The sequence below is a fragment of the Pelophylax lessonae genome, assembly GCF_965119305.1.
Source record: "Pelophylax lessonae genome assembly, chromosome: 4".
Lineage (NCBI taxonomy): Eukaryota > Metazoa > Chordata > Amphibia > Anura > Ranidae > Pelophylax > Pelophylax lessonae.
Genome location: NC_138771.1, coordinates 305473464 through 305497934, shown reverse-complemented (window position 1 = coordinate 305497934; position 24471 = coordinate 305473464). Strand labels below are relative to the sequence as shown.

Genomic DNA, 24471 nt, shown 5'->3' with positions numbered 1-24471 from the left:
CCTGGCAGCTGTTCTATAAGTGTGACAAATTATATTGAAGTAGTGGGTCATGTTTTTCCATTAGCGCAAGAATTTGTTAATTACTAGGTGCTGCTGCCGCCTCCTGATGCAGGTTTTTTTTTTTCTTCTTTGCTTCTTTTATTTTAAAAAAATTATACTGTGGGAACACATCGCAATTGCAAGCCAAGTGTTTATTCCCCAGTTGCGATATAGCCCTATTGACCTCAATGGGCAAGTTTGCGGCCTGTCAAACTCTGAAGCCTGAGCTAGAATTGCTGCAATTGCCCAAATCGGGACTAAGTTAAACATGTAAAAGATTGCTTACTATAAGGCCTCATGTACACTGGACGTTTTTACCGCTGCTGTTTTTGTCTATAGGCATTTTTTCTGTAGCCAGTAAACTCCCCAGCTTTTTTCAGTGTTTTTTGGAAGGGGCGTTTTCTGGCTGGAAAAAAAACCCAGAAATAGTGGGCTTGAAGAGGAGTATTTCAGCTGTAAAAGCGTTCTAACTCTGCAAAATGCTAACAAATGCAGCTATTCTGCGTTTATGATAGTTTTTGAGCCATAAGCTTATGTGGGAGTATGGTTTTGATAAAAAAAAAAAAAGATAAAAAAATGAAAACTCTGAAAAACGCTGAAAAAATGCTGCAAAACTCATTCTACAGTTAACACTGCTGGTGTTTTTATAATGTCCAATGTGCATGAGGCCTAAGTCACTGTGCTTTTCAAATAGTTGATTTCACTTTGTTGTATCTGTAATAAATAAGAGTAGCACTTTTCTAAAATCTTCTAGCTAGTTTCATCCCTTTGAAGTACTCATTTAATGTTTGTTATTTTACAGACACAGATCCGAACAGTGGAAGCTACAATAACCTCTCTAGTGGGACAAGCTACTACAGCTGTGTCAGTCAGATCACTATAGGTAAGAAAGATAGATAGAAATAATGTAGAACCTAAGTGATCAATGTATACTAAAGACAATTTGTGATTTAGGGGGAAAAAAATCTGCCACCATTTGTGAGGCAAAATTACATGGGACTGTAGACTGCATCATTTGCTATTTGACCAAACATGAAGATTTAAAATTTACCACTTAAATTAAATATATAGTATAAATAAATAAATAACAAATACACCACTCATAGATGGATAAAAACTGGCCGCGGCACCTTTATTGGTTTAAGGTGTTGTAAACAAACTTTATTAATCATCCAAATAAATAAGCATAAATATGAATATAAATATATAATAAATAATCAATAAATAATAATAAATAATTAATTCAACTGCAGCAAACCAAATATCACTCAGTCATAGAACTCGAGTGATGACCAATAAAATTTTTTTTCAAATAAGTTCCCCCTTGATACAAGGGTGACAAACCACATAATGGTACCATGACAGGGGGAGGGGGGGGGGGGAGCTCGCCAAGCCGCTCCAAGACACTAAGGAGACTGAAGCCGCACAGCCCTTTATATTGGCCTATGCCGTGACGTAGCCGCACGTGGCTCATGTGTCTCCCACCCAGCTGCCGCGTGACTTTCCCGCCTGACTCTATATGAAAACTACCCGCTCAAACGCCTCATAAAGTTCCCGCCTAAACTTAACATTCAAAATACCGCCGCTTAAAGAACAAGCGGACGGCTAACAATAAAATGGTGAAATTAAACTATATGTTTATGCCCCACTAGCAATGGGGTTGATTTACTAAGGCCCCTTTCACACTTGTGCGACTTTAAAGTCGCATGATTTTACAGCGATTTTGCTGTGACTTTGTTGCTGCGATTTTGACACGATTTTGATGCGAGTTTGACTGGGCTTGAATGTCTTTGGACCTCAAAACGCATCAAAATCGTGCCAAAGTAGTGCAGGGACTATTTTGAAGTCGGGGCGACTTCAAGTCACACACATATGAATGGTACTCATTGGAAATAATGGAGAACGACTTGTCATGCGATTTTGCAGTTCCAAATCGCATGGAAAGTCGCACAAGTGTGAAAGGGGCCTAAAGGCAAATAGGCTGTGCATTTTGCAAAGGGCAGTTGCACCCGAGCTTAGTAAATTTGGTGAAGCTTCACTTTGCAAAGTGTACCCAATCACATGCAAGGAAAATAAAAAAAATAATAAAATGCATTTTTGCTTGTGCATGATTGGATGATGAATTTTGCAAAGTGCACAGTGTATTTATTTTCAGTAAATCAACCCCAATAAATACCTTTTCAGTTCAGTTCTAGCTACTTTCCAACATTTCCTGACTTGTGAAAGGCTATTTACGGAGCCTATTGCTTTGTATCTTGCTCTAGGAGCTTCTCTACACACAGGCCATAAAATGACACTTTATGGTGACATTCAGTGGATATATACCAACTTATATGTGGAGACCTTTTTTTATCCAGCTAAATTTAAATAATTTTTAAAGTTTTAGAAAATATGAGGCAATCACCAGGCCATCATCCGTGTGCATAGAATAATGGTAAAGAGAATTAGTTTTTGTCAGACTATACAGGTCAGAGAGGAGCAAACAACAAATTGTATAAAATTCAAATTTATTATACACATGTAAATTAAATAATGTTTTACTATATTACTGATTTTGTAGGAATGTTGTAGTAAAATATTTTATAGGCCGGTTTAAGTATAGTTTTGTATTTCAGCTACTTTCATTTTTGTTTTGTAGTGGAAAGAGACTGCTCTGAAAAAAATGTGATTGCCTACTACCAAAATACACAATAAAATAGAACCAAAGGCCAAATTTTTTTCCCCCTTCATTTTGGAGAGAGTGGGGGAGGGCTATAACCCCTGTCAGTATGTTTTGCCATCTGTGTTTCACTGGGGAGATTTCCCTTCACTTCCTGTTTCATAGCCAACTCTGGAAGTGAGAGGAGAGCCCTCCAAAGTGATGGAAATCCCTGATTGTGAACAGGGTCGCCAGAACTAGTCCCTATTGGACGATTTCCCCTCTATTACTGTTCTGGGATCAAACCAAAATTCCGAATTTTTTTAACTTTAGGTGATAACAATACCATACTTGTCAATTGTCCCGTTTTTGCCGGGAGGGAAAGTCCCGGCAAATAGGAGCCTGTCCCTGGTAATTTACATTGTCCCGGCAATGTACTTATTTGCACTTTATTTATATTTCCATATTCCATTTTTTGTATGGTCACACCTGAGCACATTTCACACTTTAGAATTGCAAGGAATTGTGATGAGAATTTTAAACGTTAGGCAAAAGTAGTGCAGCTGAATGGGAGAATTATTCCAACTCTGCTACTTTGGCCTCAAGTTTTAAATTCCCTTTTCAATTTCCTGTAATTCTCTCTTTATTGAGTAGACCCTATAATCTGATGATAAGTAGGCGGAGATGAATTATGTGGAGTGGGCGGAGCTTCAGGGAAGTGGGTGTGGTAAGTAATTGATAGCAAAGTGTCCCAGGAAATTTTTTTCAAATATTGGCAACTATGCAATAAGTGCCGGTTCACATTGGTGCGATGTGGAAACCCTGCGGATCCACTGCGGATTCCCGCATTGCACCCGACTCACAGGCAGTTCACACTACCATGTGCAAACTGCTGGGAGTGTCAATACAAAGTTAATGACACCCCCAGATCGGTTCGTATATCCCAGTGCAAACTGTCAGTTCGGACAGGAATCGGATCACATAGGTATGAACACCCATGCGATCCGATTCTAGTGCGGACCAAAAATAGGATCCTGTGTGACTTTGGTCTGAATGTGATGTGAATTCAGACACGCAATTTGCACAGCAGTGCGGTGCGAACCACATGCGATGTTTCACATCGCTTAAGTGTGAAGCGGCACTTAACAAGTCCAATAGAGAGTAGAAAGGGGTCAATAAAAATAAAAAACTGATAGGTGTTCTAGACCCTCTCCACTCTATCTAAAAAAAAACAGATTTGCCCTTAGTTATGCTTCCATTTATGCATGATACTATGCATTGTGATGCCATTCCTACCAAATAGCACCCCAAAACCCACATACAGTGCCTGCCAATGCAACTGCTTTGAAACACACCAATATGCTCATTCTGTGCATTTAATTGCATGGTGAAAATGCTGGAGGTGTGCTACCAGGCCAATCAACAAGAATGGGCTGCCTTACTGCAGCATGCCTCAATGCACCAAAACACAAGCGTCAATGTATGCACAAGTCTGAAGGAATCTTTAAAGTTGTGGCAGTTAATCGGAGCAGCTTACGTGTAATATTATACTTGGCTTTGTAGTTTTGATGTGATGATAGAGCTCTACAAAATCATTCAGGAATCTCCCCGCCATTACCATTCTTACCATCTGTTGACCTAAGGGAGGATTCAGCAGTGAAGTCAAACCTAATTCTGATAGGCAGGCACCACTTTACTCGCCAAGCTGATAAAATCAAAAGGGAGCTTCAAAGGGCTGGACTACTACATTGGGGCTGCAGATGTAAGTATGTTTCATTGACTTATAACGCTCAAAAAAAAAAAAAAATACAGTACCGAAGATCTTCAACTAGATTAATGTGGGGCAGGTATTATGTACAGTATATCATAAGTCTACAAAATATACTTGCCAGCTTCTGGTTTTTTTTCTAGTAAATACTGAAAAATATGAGATATATCATATGAAAAAGGTACACATTAAACGAAAATCGTTATTTTTTTTCCCGTTCAAGAAAAATTTAGGAGTTTTTTCCTTCAAAAATTGTCATACAAAAATTCGGAATCGGTGGTCGAGAGTTGTGTACACACTATACGAAAATCATCCGAAAATTCTTTGGACGAAAATCTTCACCCGATTTTTTTATAGTGTGTACTAGCTTTTAGTAAATCAAACCCATAGGCTTTAAGCAGTGTTTAGTGGCAGGAGAGTTTAGAGGCAGAAAAACCCCACTGCCAGTTTGGCAGAGTTTGGGCAGAAAAAAAGCTTGATGCTTATAAGCACGTCGAAACACGCGTTAACCCTAGGTGCGTTTAGTGCTTGAGATTCTTTATTCTGACCATTCATTACAATGGCCAGAATATATTATTTCTTCTTGCTAATTAAATAATTTAACGCCCAAACCCTTGATGCGCAGAGCGGCGATCGGTGCTGCGGTGTGACACACTGCATCTCCGATCTCAGTAAAGAGCCTACTGACGTAGGCTCTTTACCATGTGACCAGTTGTGTCCAATCACAGCTGGTCACATAGTAAATAGGAAGTGCCGTTGATCAACTTTCCTCAGTTCGTGCCTGACAGGCATGAGTAGAGGAGATCCGATCTGCGGCTCTCCTGACGGGGGGGGGGGGGGTGGTCTGCACTGGTAATCAGAGCATTGATTACAGTACAGACCCTTGGGAGGGGTTGCCACTAGAGCGACCAGGGATGCCCACCCATGACCCCAGGGATGCCCACCCATGACCCCAGGGATGCCCATCATGGCCACCACCAGGGATGGCAATCAGGGCTCAGGGAGCCCGCCCACCAGTGACCATCATTGCCATCTATCAGTGCCGCCCACCAGTGCCCATTATTGCCCACCAGTGCTGCCTATCAGTGCCAATCAGTGCCACCTATCAGTGCCCATCAGTGCCCATAAGTGCCCACCAGTGCCGCCTATCAGTGCCCATCAATGCCACCTATCAGTGCCCATCAGTGCCGCCTATCAGTGCCCACCAATGCTGCATATCAGTGCTACCTATCAGTGCCACATATCAGTGCCTGTCAGTGCGACCTCATCAGTGCTCATCAGTCCAGGAAAAAACGTATATATTTATAAAATGTTATAACAAACAAAAAAACGTTTTTTTTTCAAACTTTTAGGTCTTTTTTTATTTGTTTAGCAAAAAAGAAAAAACCTTGCAGTGATCAAATACCACCAAAAGAAAGCTCTACTTGTGGGAAAAAAATTACATACATTTGGTTTAGGTACAGTGTTGCATGACCGCGCAATTGTCATTCAAAATGCAACAGCACTAAAAGCTATAAATTGGCCTGGGTGGGAAGGGGGAAAAGTGCCTGGTATTGAAGTGGTTAAAAGGGTTACACACTTTTACAAGCATCAGGCATTTTTTTTGCCAAAATGCTGCTGCCAGGAAGAAGGCTTCTAGGAGAGCTTGGAAAACATCCAATGTGCATGAGGCCTAAATGGTTCTTCTTGTCAATATGCTGTAACGGCCAAAGAATAATTTATATTACAGGCAATTTGTCGCTTGTATAATCAGTATTTTTGTTCTGTAGGATTTGAAGTGAATGGGCCAGTTGCAATAGGAATATCCCACTGGAAAACGCCACATATTCACAATGAGACTTGTCATACCTTGGAACACTCCCAGCACAATCTTCATGTTCCTTCAAGTCCTGCACCTTGCTCCTTCCTTACACAAATGGACATCTCTGAATCTTCTCCAAACTCTTTATCCATTGTACCAAGACTTTCTCACAGCAGCAGTACAGAGACACTAAGCCAAGACGTAGAAGTCAGCCAGGGTAAGAGCTGAGGCCTTAATTATTGATTGATTTTATGACTGATGTGCCCACACAGTGAGACTGTACAGGTATGACCATAGTGCTTGGTCTAGGAATCTGCATAGCAAGCTATGTCATTTCTGGTCAGTTACGGCACATACTGTATACCCTATGAGATCACTCATATCCCATATTTAAAACCAAAGCAAATGAAATCATCTATGTCATAATGTTGATGTTTTAGAGCCATTTTTCGTCTCTGATAAAAGGAACAACATGGTCAGTATAATGGTGCTTTCCATTTCATGACTTCAGACCAAAGCCTTAACATGCCTTCCTGTACCTTGAATTAATTAGTCATCTGCTTCTCGATGCCAATTGATTCTTACATATTAAAAATTTACAGCTGGCAATATTCTTTATTTTTATTAAACTTGGAGTGACTCAGCTCTATAATTGAGCTTTTCATATAAGCCCACTAGTGGTTATTTACTAAAAAAGGTACACATTTTCTCTTAGTCCAGGAAGCCTGGGTTTACTTTGAACACCCAATCATGTGAAAAGGAGTGTAAAAATAATTGAAATGTACTTTTCACATGATTGGACAAATGAAGAAAGTACAGCTTCAATGAGCCAAGTTAAAAAAAAAATCCTTTTAGTTGATCAAGTCCAATGTATCCACGGATTATATAGTTTTCTCAAGCCACTGAAAACATGAAATTATTTAGCTATTGGAAAGCCCATAGATTAAATGGACCTGAAAGTGAATTTACTTGATGATATTAATATAAATATACACTGTATATATATATATATATATATATACTGTATATGTAGGCTGTACATATTCTGTCTTACCTGATACAATGTTTGCTGAAATTGCTGAAATATACTATTTTTTTATCTACTCTTCTGCTATGCTATGTAACCATACCATACCTCTCAACTTTCTGAGATGGGAAAGAGGGACACCTTGTAGCAAAATTTATGAAAGCAAGGGAACATCCCTGAAGAATTAATATGTAAAATATGACTGGTTAAAGCAGAGTTCCAGCCTAAACACACACTCACCTGTCCACCGGTCCAGCGATGCGGCCGCCCGAAGCCTCGCTCTTCTCCCTCTCTGTCTGCGGTGCCAGCATCACTGGTGTGGGCACCCAGCTGTGACAGTTTTCGGCTTTACAGCCGGGTACGCACTGCGCATGCGCGAGTTGCGCTACATGTCGTGATTGGCCGGCAATCTTCTGGGACCTCTGACATGTCCCAGAAGAATGCAGGGAGGGAGGGGGAGAGGAGAACTTCCGATCAGGGTGCCGCAGCGCTCCGAGCGTAAGTGGGAGCGGGTACCTGTCAAAACTAGGTACCCGCCCCCCCAAAAAAAAAATGACATGCCAAATGTGGCATGTCAGGGGGTTAGAACTGCCTAAAGCGGAAGTTCCACTTTTGGGTGGAACTCCGCTTTAAGTCAGCGGATGCTTTTTTCACCCAAAATTTATACTTTATAAAGACTTTTTAAAATAGCAAATGCAATCATTTTAGAGGTTGGAATGAAATGTAATACTCTTGGTAGTTAAATAGTTCATATTAATAGTGGCCTTTACACTAGTTCTAAAAGAGGGACAACAGAGGAGCTAAGAGGAACAGAGTTAATTGGTTCCGAAAGAGGCACACTTGCTCCAAATGGGGAACAGTTGGGAGCTATGCAATACTGTATCCACAATATGACACCACTATTCTGCAACTGTATCTTTGTAGCTTTTTGTGTTGCTTCCCATCTCTAGCCCGCTCAGTGCACTGTGAATAAACATTTGGGCTGGTTTACTAAATGCAAATAGACTGTGCGCTTTGCAATTACAGTTGCCCCAGAGCTTAGTAAATGAGGGAAAGCTCTGCTAACTTCCATTATCTAATCATGTGCAAGCAAAATTGCTGTTTTTTTATTATTTTTTTCTTGCAGGCAGCCTTTGCAAAGTGAACCTCATTTACTAAGCTGTGGAGCAGCTGCACTTGCCAAGTGCACAGTATATTTGAATTGTAATAAATGAGCCCCATTATCTCATGGGTGGGGGGTTTCCCTCTGATTCTGTCTCCTGTTAGCCCTCTTAGGCTCTGTTTCCACTATTGCGACTTGTTGTGCGACTTGACACATGTCAAGTCGCACAGAAAGTCAAAAGCCATTCATTTCAATTTGGCCCGTTCTAACTGCTGCGACTTACCGTAAGTCGCAGCGACTTGAAAAATAGTTTTTGCACTACTTTTGGGCCGACTTCAGTGCGACTTGTCCCTCAGAGAAGGAAGGTTGCACTGAAGTCCCCAGAAGTAGCCGCAAACAAGTTACACTGCAAAGTCGCGCTAGAAGTAGCGCGACTTTGTAGCCGCAATAGTGGAAACGTAGCCTTAAAGTCAAACTCCTGGAAAACAATTAAAAAGTTGTCCCGAATTCAGGTAATCCTGTAATAATAATACTGTTACTGATTTTTATACTTACATTAGCTTTGCAAACTCCCCAGTACATCAGAGCTCAGAATAAAATAAATAGGACAAGCATTGCACAGTGGAAACAACTCAGTGATAAACTATTCAATGTTAAAATAGCTGGCTAGGGGTGAGAAGCAGACCAAACTGCATACCCCCAACTTTTTGAGATGGTATTAAGGGACATCTATTAGCAAATGTATCTAGGCATAGGACACACCCCCTGTCACGCCAACTTATAGGAGAATTATACAAAAAAAAAGATTATTTAAACCCACAAGTGATTTTTTTACCACTACTATTCCTTTACACTGGCTTTTGGAATTTACAAATGCAGCAATTTAGAAATTGGATGAAAGTTTTAGCACTGGGAATGATAAAAAGTGCATTTTATAATCAACTATATAGATCAGATCAAAATCAGGGACAAATGAGGAGGAAAGAGGAACAGAGGGACTTTGTTCAAAATCAGGGACAGTCCCTCGAAATCAGGGAGAGTTGGGAGCTATGAAACTGTATTGTTTTGTTTTTGTGTGTTAAGGCCCGTACACACGTGCAGATTGTCGGCCGAAAAGATTTGGCCGACGACCGATCGGCCGATTGTAGGCTTGTTAGTATGATGCTTCCGACAGCCGACAGCGCACTTTTGGCCGAACAGAATCTGTCGTGCAGGCATTAAAAGTTTTGTATGCCAACACCAGAACGGCCGATTGTTCGCCAGTCAGTACAGATTTCGGCCGACAGACAGCAGATTTGCAAGACTGAGCATGCTCAGAAAAGAAAAAAGACAAGGAAAGTTAACCATCACATGACATCCCTTCTGCAGTCGGCTGTTGTTGGCCGACAAAATTCGTGTGCAGTCTTTTGCACTTTTCAACAGACAAGACAGCCCGCGGACAAAAGACGACCGATCGTTCGGCCGACGATCGGTACGTGTGTACGGGGCTTTAGATCAAAATGTGGTCATCTGCCTTTGGTAATAGCATGGGCAGATATCAGTTTACAATTATGTATATTAAACGTGTATATAAGGTAGCTGTGCCAACTATTGTTTATCTGAAGTTCTACTATGAATGATCTCTGCTTTTGAAATTTGCTATTTATGACAGCGGGTATCAGGTCCCATGTCTGCATTTAAATATTCATTCTTGCTGTCTCCATGGTTTCAGATAGGTCTTTTTCTAGTTAAAAGAAAATGTCTCAGGCTTCATTCCATTTGTAATGCTGAAAAGTTATTATGGTTAAACAATGCCTGTGTATAAATGGTTTTCTAAAAGGTTCTATGCCCAGCCTTGAATGGAAACATTTACTTCATTGCAGTATTAAAGATAGTGACAGTATAAAGCAGGTGCTAAATGCAGCTGTCAACTCATTACAATAACCCTGCTAAGCTCTGTCATTTGAGTTAAACACTTGTTATTAGTATGGATCCATAGTCTGTTCATGACTGGTATCAGGGGTCGTATTATGGTAAGCCTGAGCTGTATTTAGAAACTAAATAAATGCAGGTTATAGTACCAACCCTAGGTATGAAACCTTATTATGGAGGTCATTGTGCTTGTTTCATTGAATACTGTAATAATACAATTAAATAGAACTGTAGGCAAAACTTTTTTCATCTTGGAAAGAGTAAGGGAGGGTTATACCCTGTCAGTTTTTTGCCATCTGTGTCCCATTGGGGAATTTTACCTTCACTTTCTGTCCCATAGCCAAAACAGGAAGTAAGAGTAAATCCCTGCAAATTAAGGGAATCCTTTGGGGTCCCCAGGCCACCAGAACTAGTGTTCCCATTGGAACATTACTGCTCTGGGGACAACCACTTAATTTGGGATTTTCTTTTACTTTCTCTTTTATTGATAAGGTCCCTTTCACACATGCTGACCATACATGTCATCAATTCAGTCATGTCAAAATGGATGAAGTATTCATCAGTTTTTCATCAGTGATCATCACTTTTTCATCCTATTTCATCAGTGATCATAATTTTTACATCAGTTTTTCATCCATTTTTCATCAGTGATCATCAGTTTTTCATCTGTTTTTCATCAGGTGTAATCCATTTTTCATCAGTTTTCTTTTACATCCACTACCAATGCAAAAACGGATGAAAAACTGACCATTCGTCAGTTTACATCCGTTTACCATCCGATCCGTTTTTGTAACGGAAGAAAAATAGAGCTTTAGGGCTCTTTCACACGGGCGTTCCGTATGTCCGTTTTTCATCCCATCCGTTTGCGGATGAAAAACGGACATAGGGCTCTTTCACACGGGCGTTCCTTTTTTTTTGCCCGATCAGGTCCTTTTTTTTTTTTTTTGTAACGGACACGGATGACACTTGTGTCATCCGGTCCGTATGTCCGTTTTTCATCCCATCCGTTTGCGGATGAAAAACTGACATAATGCATGTCTATGTAAATACGGATGTCTGTGGATGACACCACTGACATCCGTTTTTGCTTCCGTTCCGTTTTTTGAAAGGAAGAAAAAATAGGGTTCTCCTCCGTTCAAAAAAACTGAACTGAACTGAACTGAACTGACAAAAAACGGATGTCAGAGGATGATCATCCGATGACATCCGTATTTACATAGAGATACATTATGTCCGTTTTTCATGCGCAAGCGGATGGGATGAAAAACGGACATACGGAACGCCCGTGTGAAAGAGCCCATAATGTATCTCTATGTAAATACGGATGTCATCGGATGATCATCCTCTGACATCCGTTTTTTGTCAGTTCAGTTCAGTTCAGTTTTTTTGAACGGAGGAGAACCCTATTTTTTCTTCCTTTCAAAAAACGGAATGTCAGTGGTGTCATCCGCAGACATCCGTATTTACATAGACATGCATTATGGGCTCTTTCACACGGGCGTTCCTTTTTTTTTTGCCCGATCGGGTCCTTTTTTTTTTTTTGTAACGGACACGGATGACACTTGTGTCATCCGGTCCGTATGTCCGTTTTTCATCCCACCCGTTTGCGGATGAAAAACTGACATAATGCCATAATGCATGTCTATGTAAATACGGATGTCTGCGGATGACACCACTGACATCCGTTTTTGCTTCCGTTCCGTTTTTTGAAAGGAAGAAAAAACTGAAAATTTATATCAAATACTTACCGTAATTTTCCTTTCCTGATGGACTCCATGGCAGCCTACGTGTGGGTTAGTCCCGCCTCCTCCTACCTCATAGGACCCCACTCCCATAAATTTCACTCTGCCCTAGAGACCATGTTCCATAAAATAGCCTCCTCCGGCAGATGGGTGGGGACTCCGGCTGCCATGGAGTCCATCAGGAAAGGAAAATTACGGTAAGTATTTGATATAAATTTTCCGTTTTCCTGACAGACTCCATGGCAGCCTACGTGTGGGAAATAACTAGCCAAACACACCAGGGTGGGCAATCTGCTGTTCAAAAGAAATTTAATTTGCACCATCAACTGATAGTATCCGCAAACCAAAATCAACAGATGATAAAGAAGCTGGCTCGACACAATAATGAGCCATGAAAGTATGAATTGAAGACCATGAGGCCGCCTTGCATACAACTTCAGGAGCCACATGACGGAACGCTGCGCAAGAAGTCGACATTCCTCTTGTAGAATGCGTTGTCACAGCCTCCGGGGGAGCCAACCCTTTAGCTCTATAGGCCCACTGAATGGACTGGACAATCCAAGATGCGATCGTTCTAGATGAAGCACACAAGCCTTTATTCTTCCCATAGAACAGGACAAATAGACAATCCGTATGGCGGAAATGAGATGTGGCTTCCAGATATAGCTTCAGAATTTGCCCTACATCCAGCGGATGAGTCGCAGAGTCAGAGGATCTGAATGTTGGCAAGACAATTTCCTGATTTTCATGAAAAATAGAGGATACTTTAGGATGAGAATCCAACTTGGAAATCAGAACCACCCGATCCGGGAAAAATGTCAAAAAGGGTTCTTTGCAACTCAAAGCTCCCAGCTCATAGACCCTTTTTGCTGAGGTGACTGCCACCAGGAACGCTACTATAAGAGACAATTCTTTGATGGAGAGTTGAACCAGGTTATCTCTTCTGAGGTCTGCAAAGAAATCCAGAACAAGTGGAAGATCCCACTTAGGGAATCTGGGCTTCCTTTGTGGTCTGAGCCTAGAAGCTCCTCTGAAAAATTGCCTCACTAGGGGATGCTTTGCCCAGGATGTTCCTGTGAAAGCCGAGATAGCTGACACTTGAACTCGAAGAGAGCTGACTGATAAATGCAGATCTAGGACAGATTGTAGAAAACTCAAAATATGTTGAACCTTTGGAGTGCCTTGCACATCCATATTTCCAGAGATATGAGACATGAACTTCTTCCATATCCTTTCGTAGACTCTATTTGTTCCAGCTCTTCTCGCATTCAACAGTGTGGAGATAGCTCCGCTTGGACACCCTAATGCCTCCAGCCTTTCCCTTTCAAAAACCAGGCCATCAGGTGCAGATGGGCCGGGCAAGGGTGTAACACCGTTCCCTGAGACAGGAGATCCTGCCTGGAAGGTAGTGGAACTGGCTCGCAAAAGCTCAGCTGTAGCAGCATTGGAAACCAGGGCCTGTTCGGCCAATATGGGGCTATCACAAGAGCCTCCACTTTTTCCGACCTGAGTCTCGTCAGGAATCGAAGGAGGACTGGAACCGGTGGGAAGGCGTAAGCCTTGTGAAACCTCCATTGCTCTGTTAGGGCATCCACCCCGAAAGCTTGTGGGCATTTGAATCTCGTGTAATACTTCTCCAACTTGAAGTTGCACGGGGAAGCGTCCACTTCCGGAAGGAACTCTAGGGATTTTAGCCACTGAAACACATCGGCATGAAGACACCACTCGTTGTTGTCCATGGAGACTCGTGATAGAAAATCCGCCTGGATGTTCTGTGATCCTGGTAGATAAACCGCAGTGAGGTTGGATAAGTGTTTTTGAGCCCAGACCATTATTGGCTCGACTTCTTTCAATAGAGAGTGACTGCGAGTTCCCCCTTGACGCTTTATATATGACACTGCCATCGTATTGTCCAGCCTCAGGAGGACAGATGTTCCTACTGTAAGGTGATGAAATGCTTGGAGAGCTTGAAATGCTGCCCGAAGCTCCAGGATGTTCAAGACTTCCCTGTGTAACCGAGGATTCCATTTGCCCTGGGCTATTTCTGATAGGCAGTGAGCGCTCCAACCTGTGTTGCTTGCGTCTGTGGTTATCGTGACCCAGGAGATGGGAAGGATAGAATGGCAATTGAGTAGATTCCTCTTCTGCAACCACCACAGGAGACTGTCCCGCATTACTGGGGAAATCCAAATCAGATGATCCATGTCGCCTGGGCACCATTGGCGAAGAAAACCTGTTTGAAAAGGACGCATCCTCCAATGAGCCCATTTCACCATAGGTGTCATGGCCACCATAGTACCTATTATTTTGAGGCACTGTGAGGCCCGGAGATGGGATGATGACATGGCCAGCTGTACTCTGTCTCTGATAATCGGGATTTTCTCTAGAGGCAAGGAGATGGTGCCCTTGACTGTATTGAATTGAGCCCCGAGAAAGATAAGTGCTTGTGTGGGCGCCAGATGGCTCTTTTCCAGGTTTAGCAACCAGCCGAACTCGAGAAGAGTCGCCGTGACTAGATCTCTGTGAACCAGGAGTTGCTCTCGATCTTGCGACAGAAGTAGTAAGTCGTCTAAATAATGGTGAAGACGAACTCCCTTGATTCTGATCAGGGCTACCACAGCCAATAAGAGTTTTGAAAATACTCGAGGAGATGTTGTGAGCCCGAATGGGAGACATGTAAACTGAAGATGGTGTTGATCCACAGCAAACTGCAGGTATTTCTGGAACTCTGTTGCTATAGGCACATGGAAATATGCATCCTTCAAGTCTATTGACAAAAGCCAATCTCCTGGCTGAACCGCCTGGCGGATTGTCAATAGTGTCTCCATTTTGAATTTTTCGTTTTTTATAAAGGAGTTTAGATGTGTGAGGTCTATGACCGGTCTCCAGGAGCCGTTCTTCTTCATTACTAAGAAGAGTGGAGAATAGAGGCCTTGAAACCTCTCTTTGGCTGGTACTGGAACTACTGCGCCTTGAAGCAACAGCGCATCTACGTATGCCGAAAGGATTTGCCTTTTTTCTTCCGACCGTGGAAGAGCTATGGGAACAAACTTGAGGATAGGTGGACTGCAGAACGACCAAGTGTGGCCTGTGGAGATTGTCCTGATGACCCAAAAATCTCTTATCGAGGCTGCCCAGACGTGTCGAAACCGGAGAAGGCGAGCACCGACCTGAACCATCTGGACAGGCCCAACATCAAAAGGACTTAGCCGCTTCCCGGCTACTAGAAGAGGCTCCTTTGGAAGCCTTTTGGTTTGAAGATGGATTTTTCCTCCATGTTTTCTGGAATTCACGACCAGGTCTGTAACTTTGAGCATCCTTCGCTCTATCCGAAGATTGTCTGGACTGTGTCCTTCTCTGACCCAGCAGGCGACGATCCTGCGGGAGGAACCCCGACTTACCGCCCGTGGCCCGCGAAATAGCGCTCTCCAGCTTGTTCCCAAACAAGGAAGACCCTTCGAATGGAATACGGCACCAAGCCTGCTTGGAGGAAGGATCAGCCAGCCAGGGGCGCAGCCATAGAGCCCGTTTAGCTGTCACTGAAGAGAGCATGACCCGAGCCACCAGACGAATAATATCTAGGGAAGCCTCCCCCAGAAAAGGAGCCGCCAGTCTGAGCTCATTCACTGAAGAAGCTCTGGCTACTTCTTCTGATACAGACCTTAGATCCGAATCCACCTCTAGTGTCCAGGCCTCCATGGCCTTGGATAAAGCAGCAATGGCTAGGGCTGGTTTACAAGCCATTCCAGCAGACACATAAATCTTCTTAAGGTCAGTGTCGATTTTTCTTTCCAGCCCATCTTTAAAAGACACTGTGTCTTCGAGTGGAAGAGTAACGTGCCTCGCTAATCTCATGAGGGCGGCGTCCACTAGGGGCGCTGACTCCAGGTGCTTCACATCCTCACTCTGGAATGGGTACATCCTGGAAACTTTGGATACCAGAGAATTTTTCCTCTCTGCACATCCCCACTCATCCAAGATGATTTCACCCAGCTCACCTAAAAAGGGAAAGTTATGGCGCTCTTTCTTTAGGTGTTTGAAGTACCTTCTTTGTTTAGATGGATACTCTACTGGCTCCTCCCACTTTAGGGCTCCCTTAACTTCCTTAACCAGGGTAGGGACCAAGGCAAAATCAAAACCTGTGCCAGGAGTATCCGATTCATCCTCACTATCCGAGAAGTTGAAGCCGGAAATGCTCTGCTGAGAAGGGCCGGGAGTACTGAGGCTATCCCTAACAGGGATGTCTGCCATACCAGCCAAGGGGCTACAGGTGCGGTCAACCCCCAGGTTTTGTAGGGATTCTTGGACCACCCGTCTAACCAGGGATTACACCTGCTGGTTATCATTCCCCCTTTCTCTAGAGGCATGGGCAAAACATGTATCACATAGTGATTTGCCATGAGAAACACGTGCTGCACAACCCCAGCAAGATCTTCTATCAGGGTGTCTTTGTGCTGATGCAAGCGTGGAGCCTTCCCTGTGACGTTTGGTAGAAGACTTGTGGCGACTAGTGCCAGGAGATGTGTGATGACGTTGTGACCTAGTAAGGTCCTTATCTTCGCGTGCTTTAGTTTGTTTATCAGACCTAGAAGGGCTAAGAGAAAAGGGAAAAATTACCCCTACTGCCCTAAATCCGAACCGTACAGGGATAGGTAAAAATAATACCATTCTTACCTGTAGAGTAAGGGTTGGCCACTGGGGGGCGGTGAAGTATCCATACTGCTCTTAACAGGAAGACTGCAACAAACACAGGAATAAGGAAGTGCTGCATACACCACAGACTGCACACAGACATCCAGCAGGATTAAGCTTACCACTAGCAGAGAACGATCAAACACGGGGAAGCTGCCGCATATGCCCGCAGTACAATCCCAATGTGATCCACTGTGACAGCAGTTTAAATCTGCCGCCAGATGATGACGTCACCGCCCCCCCGTGACAGACAGCATCCATGCGCATGTGTGAGCACGAACAGCCACTCCACTGCGCCAGCACCGCATCCAGACACCCAGCGGTGACCCGGAAGCTGCGCTGGGACACAGGAAGAGCCGGGGCCGCAAGATGAAACGCACCTGCGTTCCAAAACACCGCAAGACAAAATACATATACAAAAAATGGCTGCCATACGTTACCAAGCACGCTCCAAACCACGGTCTGACCTGGGACACGAAAACCTCCAGTGCATCGATTCGGGGTGTATTAATGGGCCTCCCGCTAGTAGCTAGGACGATTGGCCGTATTCAGCTTGCCCGCCAGTGGCCAGGCTTTATGCTTCTCCAATGCATGGGATTGCACACCCGTGTCCTACCCCGCTAGTAGCTAGGGTGTACTGGACTCTTCAGGAATTCAGCCTGGAATCAATCGTGTAAATCACCAGGAAATAGACCGAAAATCTTCATGAGGTAAGACTTGATATCCATCCAACAGGAGGAGGACAAAAAAGGAACATGGTCTCTAGGGCAGAGTGAAATTTATGGGAGTGGGGTCCTATGAGGTAGGAGGAGGCGGGACTAACCCACACGTAGGCTGCCATGGAGTCTGTCAGGAAAATAGGGTTCTCCTCCGTTCAAAAAAACTGAACTGAACTGAACTGAACTGACAAAAAACGGATGTCAGAGGATGATCATCCGATGACATCCGTATTTACATAGAGATACATTATGTCCGTTTTTCATCCGCAAACGGATGGGATGAAAAACGGACATACGGAACGCCGGTGTGAAAGAGCCCTATGTCAGTTTTTCATCCGCAAACGGATGGGATGAAAAACGGACATACGGACCGGATGACACAAGTGTCATCCGTGTCCGTTACAAAAAAAAAAAAGGACCTGATCGGGCAAAAAAAAAAGGAACGCCCGTGTGAAAGAGCCCTTAATCAGTTTAAAAAAACGGATGATGACGGATGTGGATGTAAACTAATGTAAATGAATATTCGTCCATTTACATTGGTTTTGCCATAGAGATGCATTGATGTCCGTTTTTAATCCGTCAAAGGATGGATGAAAAACGGAAAAACAGACAGCATGTGTGAAAGGGGCCTAATGATAAACAGGACAAATATAGAGGGGGAATCTCCATAAGGGGAGGGGGAGCAATTAAAACTGACAGAAGGTCTAATTCTTCTTCATTCTGTCCAAAACTAGAGAAAATATTTTGCCTTTAGTTACACTTTAAGTGCAAAACAAAAGCAGAATTACACAGTAATGTCTAAAATGTCTTTAGAATTGGGGGACTAATTGGGGGTGTGGGGATCAGGCAGGCATGCATGCTGTTCTGTACAGGGGCAGACTGGCAACTTTCAGCCCAGGGGGAAAGTACAAACCAAAGTCCCATGGTGCAGCATCTCGCTCCCTCTCCCACTCTCCCTCTTCATGTCCTCCTTCCTCATCCTGACCCCCTCCTATTCCAGGCTGAAGCTCTGCTCCAGGTACTCTCTACTCAATCCTGAATCCAAGTTCCCAACCTAGCCAGCAGACAGTGGTTGGGGGGAGCTGGGACAGTTAAGTTGGGGCTGGCCAGGGGAGGAGAGTCTCCAGTGGGGCACGGAACCGGCCTCTGCTCAGGCAGCAAATTATCGAAAGGTCTGCGCTGTCCTTGTCTTCAACCCGCACTCAGTAGGTCAGTGACGAGGATGTTTTCCTTCTCTTCACCAGGAATCCTTTGGGCACGTCTGTGGCAGAAGCGGTGCAGCCTTTTTACAGGACATCAGAGCGGCCCAGGGGGCAATTGCATGGCTGCTTGGAGTGAGCAGTCATGCTTCGAGACATATCAACCAGCAAAAATGCTGGTAAGATCCTGTCTGCACTTCTGCCCACTTTTGTTCTATAGAAACTCAAACAAGGGATGACAGTGTTGTTGCGCACTGAAATTAAAAGTTAGCGTGCTTTTAATCATTATGTGATTTACTCATAATGAGCAGTAAAAATCACTGTTTCTGCTACAATGCATGATTAATATATGTATACAAGAAAATACATTTATTTTTTTTGTTATAATGAAGTGATTCAAAAGACAATGAAGTACTTCTTTGGGTGGCTTGCAGTGGCGGCTGGTGCTCAAAATTTTTTTTGGGGGGGGGCGCAAACGGAAAATTGTAATAGGCATTGCTTTTGCGGCAAAATACGCTGTAAAAAATTGCGTGACTTTGAGGTCACAAAAGTGTGAAAGGGGCCTTCAGTAATTAAGGTATAGTGTGCCCCCTTTCAATGCAGAGAGACCAGCGTGCCCCCTTTCAATGCAGAGAGACCAGAGTGCCCCCTTTCAATGCACAGTGACCAGCGTGCCCCCTTTAAATGCGCAGTGACCAGCGTGCCCCCTTTCAATGCACAGTGACCAGCATGCCCCTTTCAATGCACAGTGACCAGCGTGCCCTTTTTCATTGCACAGTGACCAGTGTGCCCCCTTCAAAACAGTGACCAGCGTGCCCCCTTCAATGCAGTGACCAGCGTGCCCCCTTTCAATGCAGTGACCAGCGTGCCCCCTTCAATGCAGAGACCAGCATGCCCCCTTCAATGCAGTGACCAGCGTACATGCCCCCTTCAATGCAGAGACCAGCGTACATGCCCCCTTCAATGCAGTGACCAGCGTACATGCCCCCTTCAATGCAGTGACCAGCGTACATGCCCCCTTCAATGCAGTGACCAGCATACATGCCCCCTTCAATGCAGTGACCAGCGTACATGCCCCCTTCAATGCAATGACCAGCATACATGCCCCCTTCAATGCAGTGACCAGCGTACATGCCCCCTTCAATGCAGTGACCAGCGTACATGTCCCCTTCAATGCAGTGACCAGCGTACATGCCCCCTTCAATTCAGTGACCAGCGTACATGCCCCCTTCAATGCAGTGACCAGCGTGCGTGCCCCCTTCAATGCAGTGACCAGCGTACATGCCCCCTTCAATACAGTGACCAGCGTACATGCCCCCTTCAATGCAGTGACCAGCGTGCGTGCCCCCTTCAATGCAGTGACCAGCATACGTGCCCCCTTCAATGCAGTGACCAGCATACATACCCACTTCAATGCAGTGACCAGCATACATGCCCCCTTCAATCCAGTGACCAGCGTACATGCCCCCTTCAATGCAGTGACCAGCGTACATGCCCCCTTCAATGCAGTGACCAGCATACATGCCCCCTTCAATCCAGTGACCAGCGTACATGCCCCCTTCAATGCAGAGACCAGTGTGCGTGCATACCCCCTTCAATGCAGTGTGGGCCCACCCCCCAGACCAGTGCACTTACCTGGAGCCCTGGAGCAGCCGCAGCGGCGGCTTCTCCTCACTGTGTCCCCTGGCGGCGCGTCTCCACTCTCCTCGAGTCCTCCCGCCTCCTCCTCGGCCAATGGTATGGGGTTTGCCTTGCGGCCAATCAGGAAGCCGGTATTAGACTGGCTTCCTGATTGGCCAGGAGGAGGATCGGTGTGACAATAGCGAATTTCCCCCCTGCATGCAGATTAGGGGGCCGGATGCATGGATTGGGGGGTTCGGCGCCCCTGCGCTCTCAATACACCGGTCGCCACTGGTGGCTTGTGTTACACTGTACAGCATCTCCTCCAAAACCCTTACTGTCCTCCACTGAGCACCTCTATAACACACTATATTGTCAAAAGTATTGGGACACCTGTCTTTACACGTACATGAACTTTAATGGCATCCCAGTCTTTGTGTGTAGGGTTAAATATTGAGTTGGCCCACCCTTTGTAGCTATCAAAGCTTCAACTCTTCTGGGAAGGCTGTCCACAAGGTTTAGGAGTGTGTCTGGGATTGTTTGACCACTCTTCCAGAAGTGCCTATGTGAGATCAGGCACTGATGTTGGAAGAGTAGGCCTGACTCGCAGTCTCCACTGTAATTCATCCCAAAGGTGTTCTATCGGGTTGATGTCAGGACTCTGTGCAGGCCAGTAAAGTTCCTCCACTCCAAACTCACTCATTCATGTCTTTATGGAATCCCTGAAAAACAACCCCATACCATAATCCCCCCTCCACCAAATGATTTGGACCAGTGCACAAAGCAAGGTCTATAAAGACATGGATGAGTTAGTTTGGGGTGCCCTATATTTGGCTCCATCCATCTTCCCATAAACTCTGGCCAGCTTCCCTGTCCCTGCTGAAAAAACACCCTGGTGTTCAATTCTGGTCTCATCTGACCAGAACACCTTCTTCCACATGTTTGCTATGTCCCCCACATGGCTTCTCGCAAACTGCAGTCTGGACTTCTAATGGCTTTCTTTCAATAATGGCTTTCTTCTTGCCACTCTTCCATAAAGGCCAGTTGTGGAGTACACGACTAATTGTTGTCCTGTGGACAGATTCTCCCACCTGAGCTGTGGATCTCTGCAGCTCCTCCAGAGTTACCATGGGCCTCTTGGTTGCTTTTCTGATTAATGCTCTCCTTGCCCAGCCTGTCAGGTTAGGTGGACAGCCATGTTTTGTTATGTTTGCAGTTGTGCCATACTCTTTCCATTTTCAGATGATGGATTGAACAGTGCTTCATGAGATAGCTTGGGATATTTTTTTATAACCTAACCCAGCTGTAATTATGCTGAGATTAACTTACAAACAGGTAGATTCTATTCACTAATTAGGAGACTTCTGAAGGCAATTAGAGTTTAGTTAGGGGTATCAGAGTAAAGGGGGCAGAATACAAATGCACGCCACACTTTTCAGATATTTGTTAAAAAATTTGAAAACAATTTATCATTTTCCATTCACTTCACAATTATGTGCCACTTTAGCTTGGTATATCACATAAAATCCCAATAAATTACATTTACATTTTTGGTTGTAACAAAATGACAAAAAGTGGAAAAGTTCAAGGGGTCTGGGGACTTTTTCAAGGCTCTGTACAAGGCTCCATTGGTTTTCTTTCAGCTGCATTTATCTCTAGTCCAGTTCTGTGTTCCAAGGGTATGAGTTGTGGCACTGGGTCCTTCTGCCCTGATGATGCCGGAGACGAGGCTGCGAAGGTAGGAGAAGCAAAGAGAAGCAGCTTCAGTGACCAGTTGTATAGCCTGCAGGAGAACAAATTCAGGTAAGTATTTCTGTTCATTGCAATTATCCTACACTTAGGCTCCATGCACACAGGGCGTCATAAAAACGTGCTCCAAAGCTGTTTACATAACGCCAGGAAACAGCAGCTGTAAAAACGTGCTTTCAGTAGCTTTTTCTACTAGCGTTATTGCACGTTTGGCCACAGTAGCTGTTAGCAGCGTTTTTTTCTGCCTCCATTCAAAATCAATGGTTCCCTATGGGAGCCTATTGATTTGAATGGAAGTCACACCGCAGGTCGGATCGGGGTGATCCGACTTGCGGTGCGACCTGCACTGTGAGAATCTTGAGGGGGAACTCCACACCAAAATGGGGAAAAAAACGGCGTGGGGTTCCCCCCCCAGGTTCCAAACCAGGCCCTTCGGATCTGGTATGGAATTTGAGGGTAGCCCCGCGCCGAAAAAACGGCGTGGGGTCCCCCCCAAAATCCATACCAGACCCTTATCCGAGCATGCAGTCCGGCATGCCAGGAAAGGGGAGGGGACGAGCGAGCGGCCCCACCCCCCCTGGATCATACCAGGCCACACGCCCTCAACATGGGGGGGTGTGGGTGCTTTGGGGCAGGGGGGGCTCTGCACCCCGCACCTCAAAGCACCTTGCCCCCATGTTGATGAGGACAAGGGCCTCATCCCCACAACCCTGGCCGGTGGTTGTGGGGGTCTGCGGGCAGGGGGCTCATCGGAATCTGGAAGCCCCCTTTAACAAGGGGGCCCCCGATCCCGGACCCCCTCCCTATGTGAATGGGTATGGGGTACACTGTACCCCTACTCATTCACCCCATAAAATGCAGTGTATGGAAATAACGACAGGAGACGTTTTGGAAAATTTATTAAAAATCTTCATCCGGCTCTTGTCCTCTCCGGGGGTCTTCTCCTCTCCGAGGGTCTTCTGCTCTTTTGCTGTCCGCCCTTCTTGTCTTCTCCTCTCCGGGGGTCTTCTGCTGTCTTCTCCTCTCCGGGGGTCTTCTGCTGTCCGCCCTTCTGCTGTCCAATCTTCTTGTCTTCTCCTCTCCGGTCTTCTGCTCTTTTGCTGTCGGCTGTCGGTTGTCCTTCTTCCTCCGGTCCTCCTCCTCCGACGTCTTCAGCGATAATGCCGGCCTCTGGTCTCTGCAGCTTATTATATAGCCATTAGGGGCGTGGTCGCCAGATGACGTCATCGGGAGACCACGCCCCCTTGTGTCACAGATAACGTCATCTGTGACACAAGGGGGCGTGGTCTCCCGATGACGTCATCTGGCGACCACGCCCCTAATGGCTATATAATAAGCTGCAGAGACCAGAGGCCGGCATTATCGCTGAAGACGTCGGAGGAGGAGGACCGGAGGAAGAAGGACAACCGACAGCCGACAGCAAAAGAGCAGAAGACCGGAGAGGAGAAGACAAGAAGATTGGACAGCAGAAGGGCGGACAGCAGAAGACCCCCCGGAGAGGAGAAGACAGCAGAAGACCCCCGGAGAGGAGAAGACAAGAAGGGCGGACAGCAAAAGAGCAGAAGACAGCAGAAGACCCTGGAGAGGAGAAGACAAGAAGGGCGGACAGCAAAAGAGCAGAAGACCCTCGGAGAGGAGAAGACCCCCGGAGAGGACAAGAGCCGGATGAAGATTTTTAATAAATTTTCCAAAACGTCTCCTGTCGTTATTTCCATACACTGCATTTTATGGGGTGAATGAGTAGGGGTACAGTGTACCCCATACCCATTCACATAGGGAGGGGGTCCGGGATCGGGGGCCCCCTTGTTAAAGGGGGCTTCCAGATTCCGATGAGCCCCCTGCCCGCAGACCCCCACAACCACCGGCCAGGGTTGTGGGGATGAGGCCCTTGTCCTCATCAACATGGGGGCAAGGTGCTTTGAGGTGCGGGGTGCAGAGCCCCCCCTGCCCCAAAGCACCCACACCCCCCCATGTTGAGGACGTGTGGCCTGGTATGATCCAGGGGGGGTGGGGCCGCTCGCTCGTCCCCTCCCCTTTCCTGGCATGCCGGACTGCATGCTCGGATAAGGTTCTGGTATGGATTTTGGGGGGGACCCCACGCCGTTTTTTCGGCGCGGGGCTACCCTCAAATTCCATACCAGATCCGAAGGGCCTGGTTTGGAACCTGGGGGGGGAACCCCACGCCGTTTTTTTCCCCATTTTGGCGTGGAGTTCCCCCTCAAGATTCTCACAGTGCAGGTCGCACCGCAAGTCGGATCACCCCGATCCGACCTGCGGTGTGACTTCCATTCAAATCAATAGGCTCCCATAGGGAACCATTGATTTTGAATGGAAGAAAAAAAACGTATAACGTGGCTTAACGCACGTTAAGCAACGTTATGGAGCCTTATGGAGCCTTTAGCAGCGTCAGACGTTTTTTGCAGCTTGACGCTGGAGCTCCTGAACCCACAGTTCCTGGGTTTTT

The 24471-nt window shown here is 45.4% G+C and overlaps 1 protein-coding gene across 1 annotated transcript in view; it reads left to right on the top strand.

The window, feature by feature from the left end:
- ANO4 (anoctamin 4) overlaps positions 1–24471 on the top strand; it is a 339157-nt gene that overhangs the window by 47078 nt on the left and 267608 nt on the right. The window contains exons 2-3 of the mRNA XM_082254744.1: positions 842–922; positions 6215–6463. Coding sequence (XP_082110870.1) covers positions 842–922; positions 6215–6463 — 330 coding nt within the window. The remainder of the gene's footprint in view (positions 1–841; positions 923–6214; positions 6464–24471) is intronic.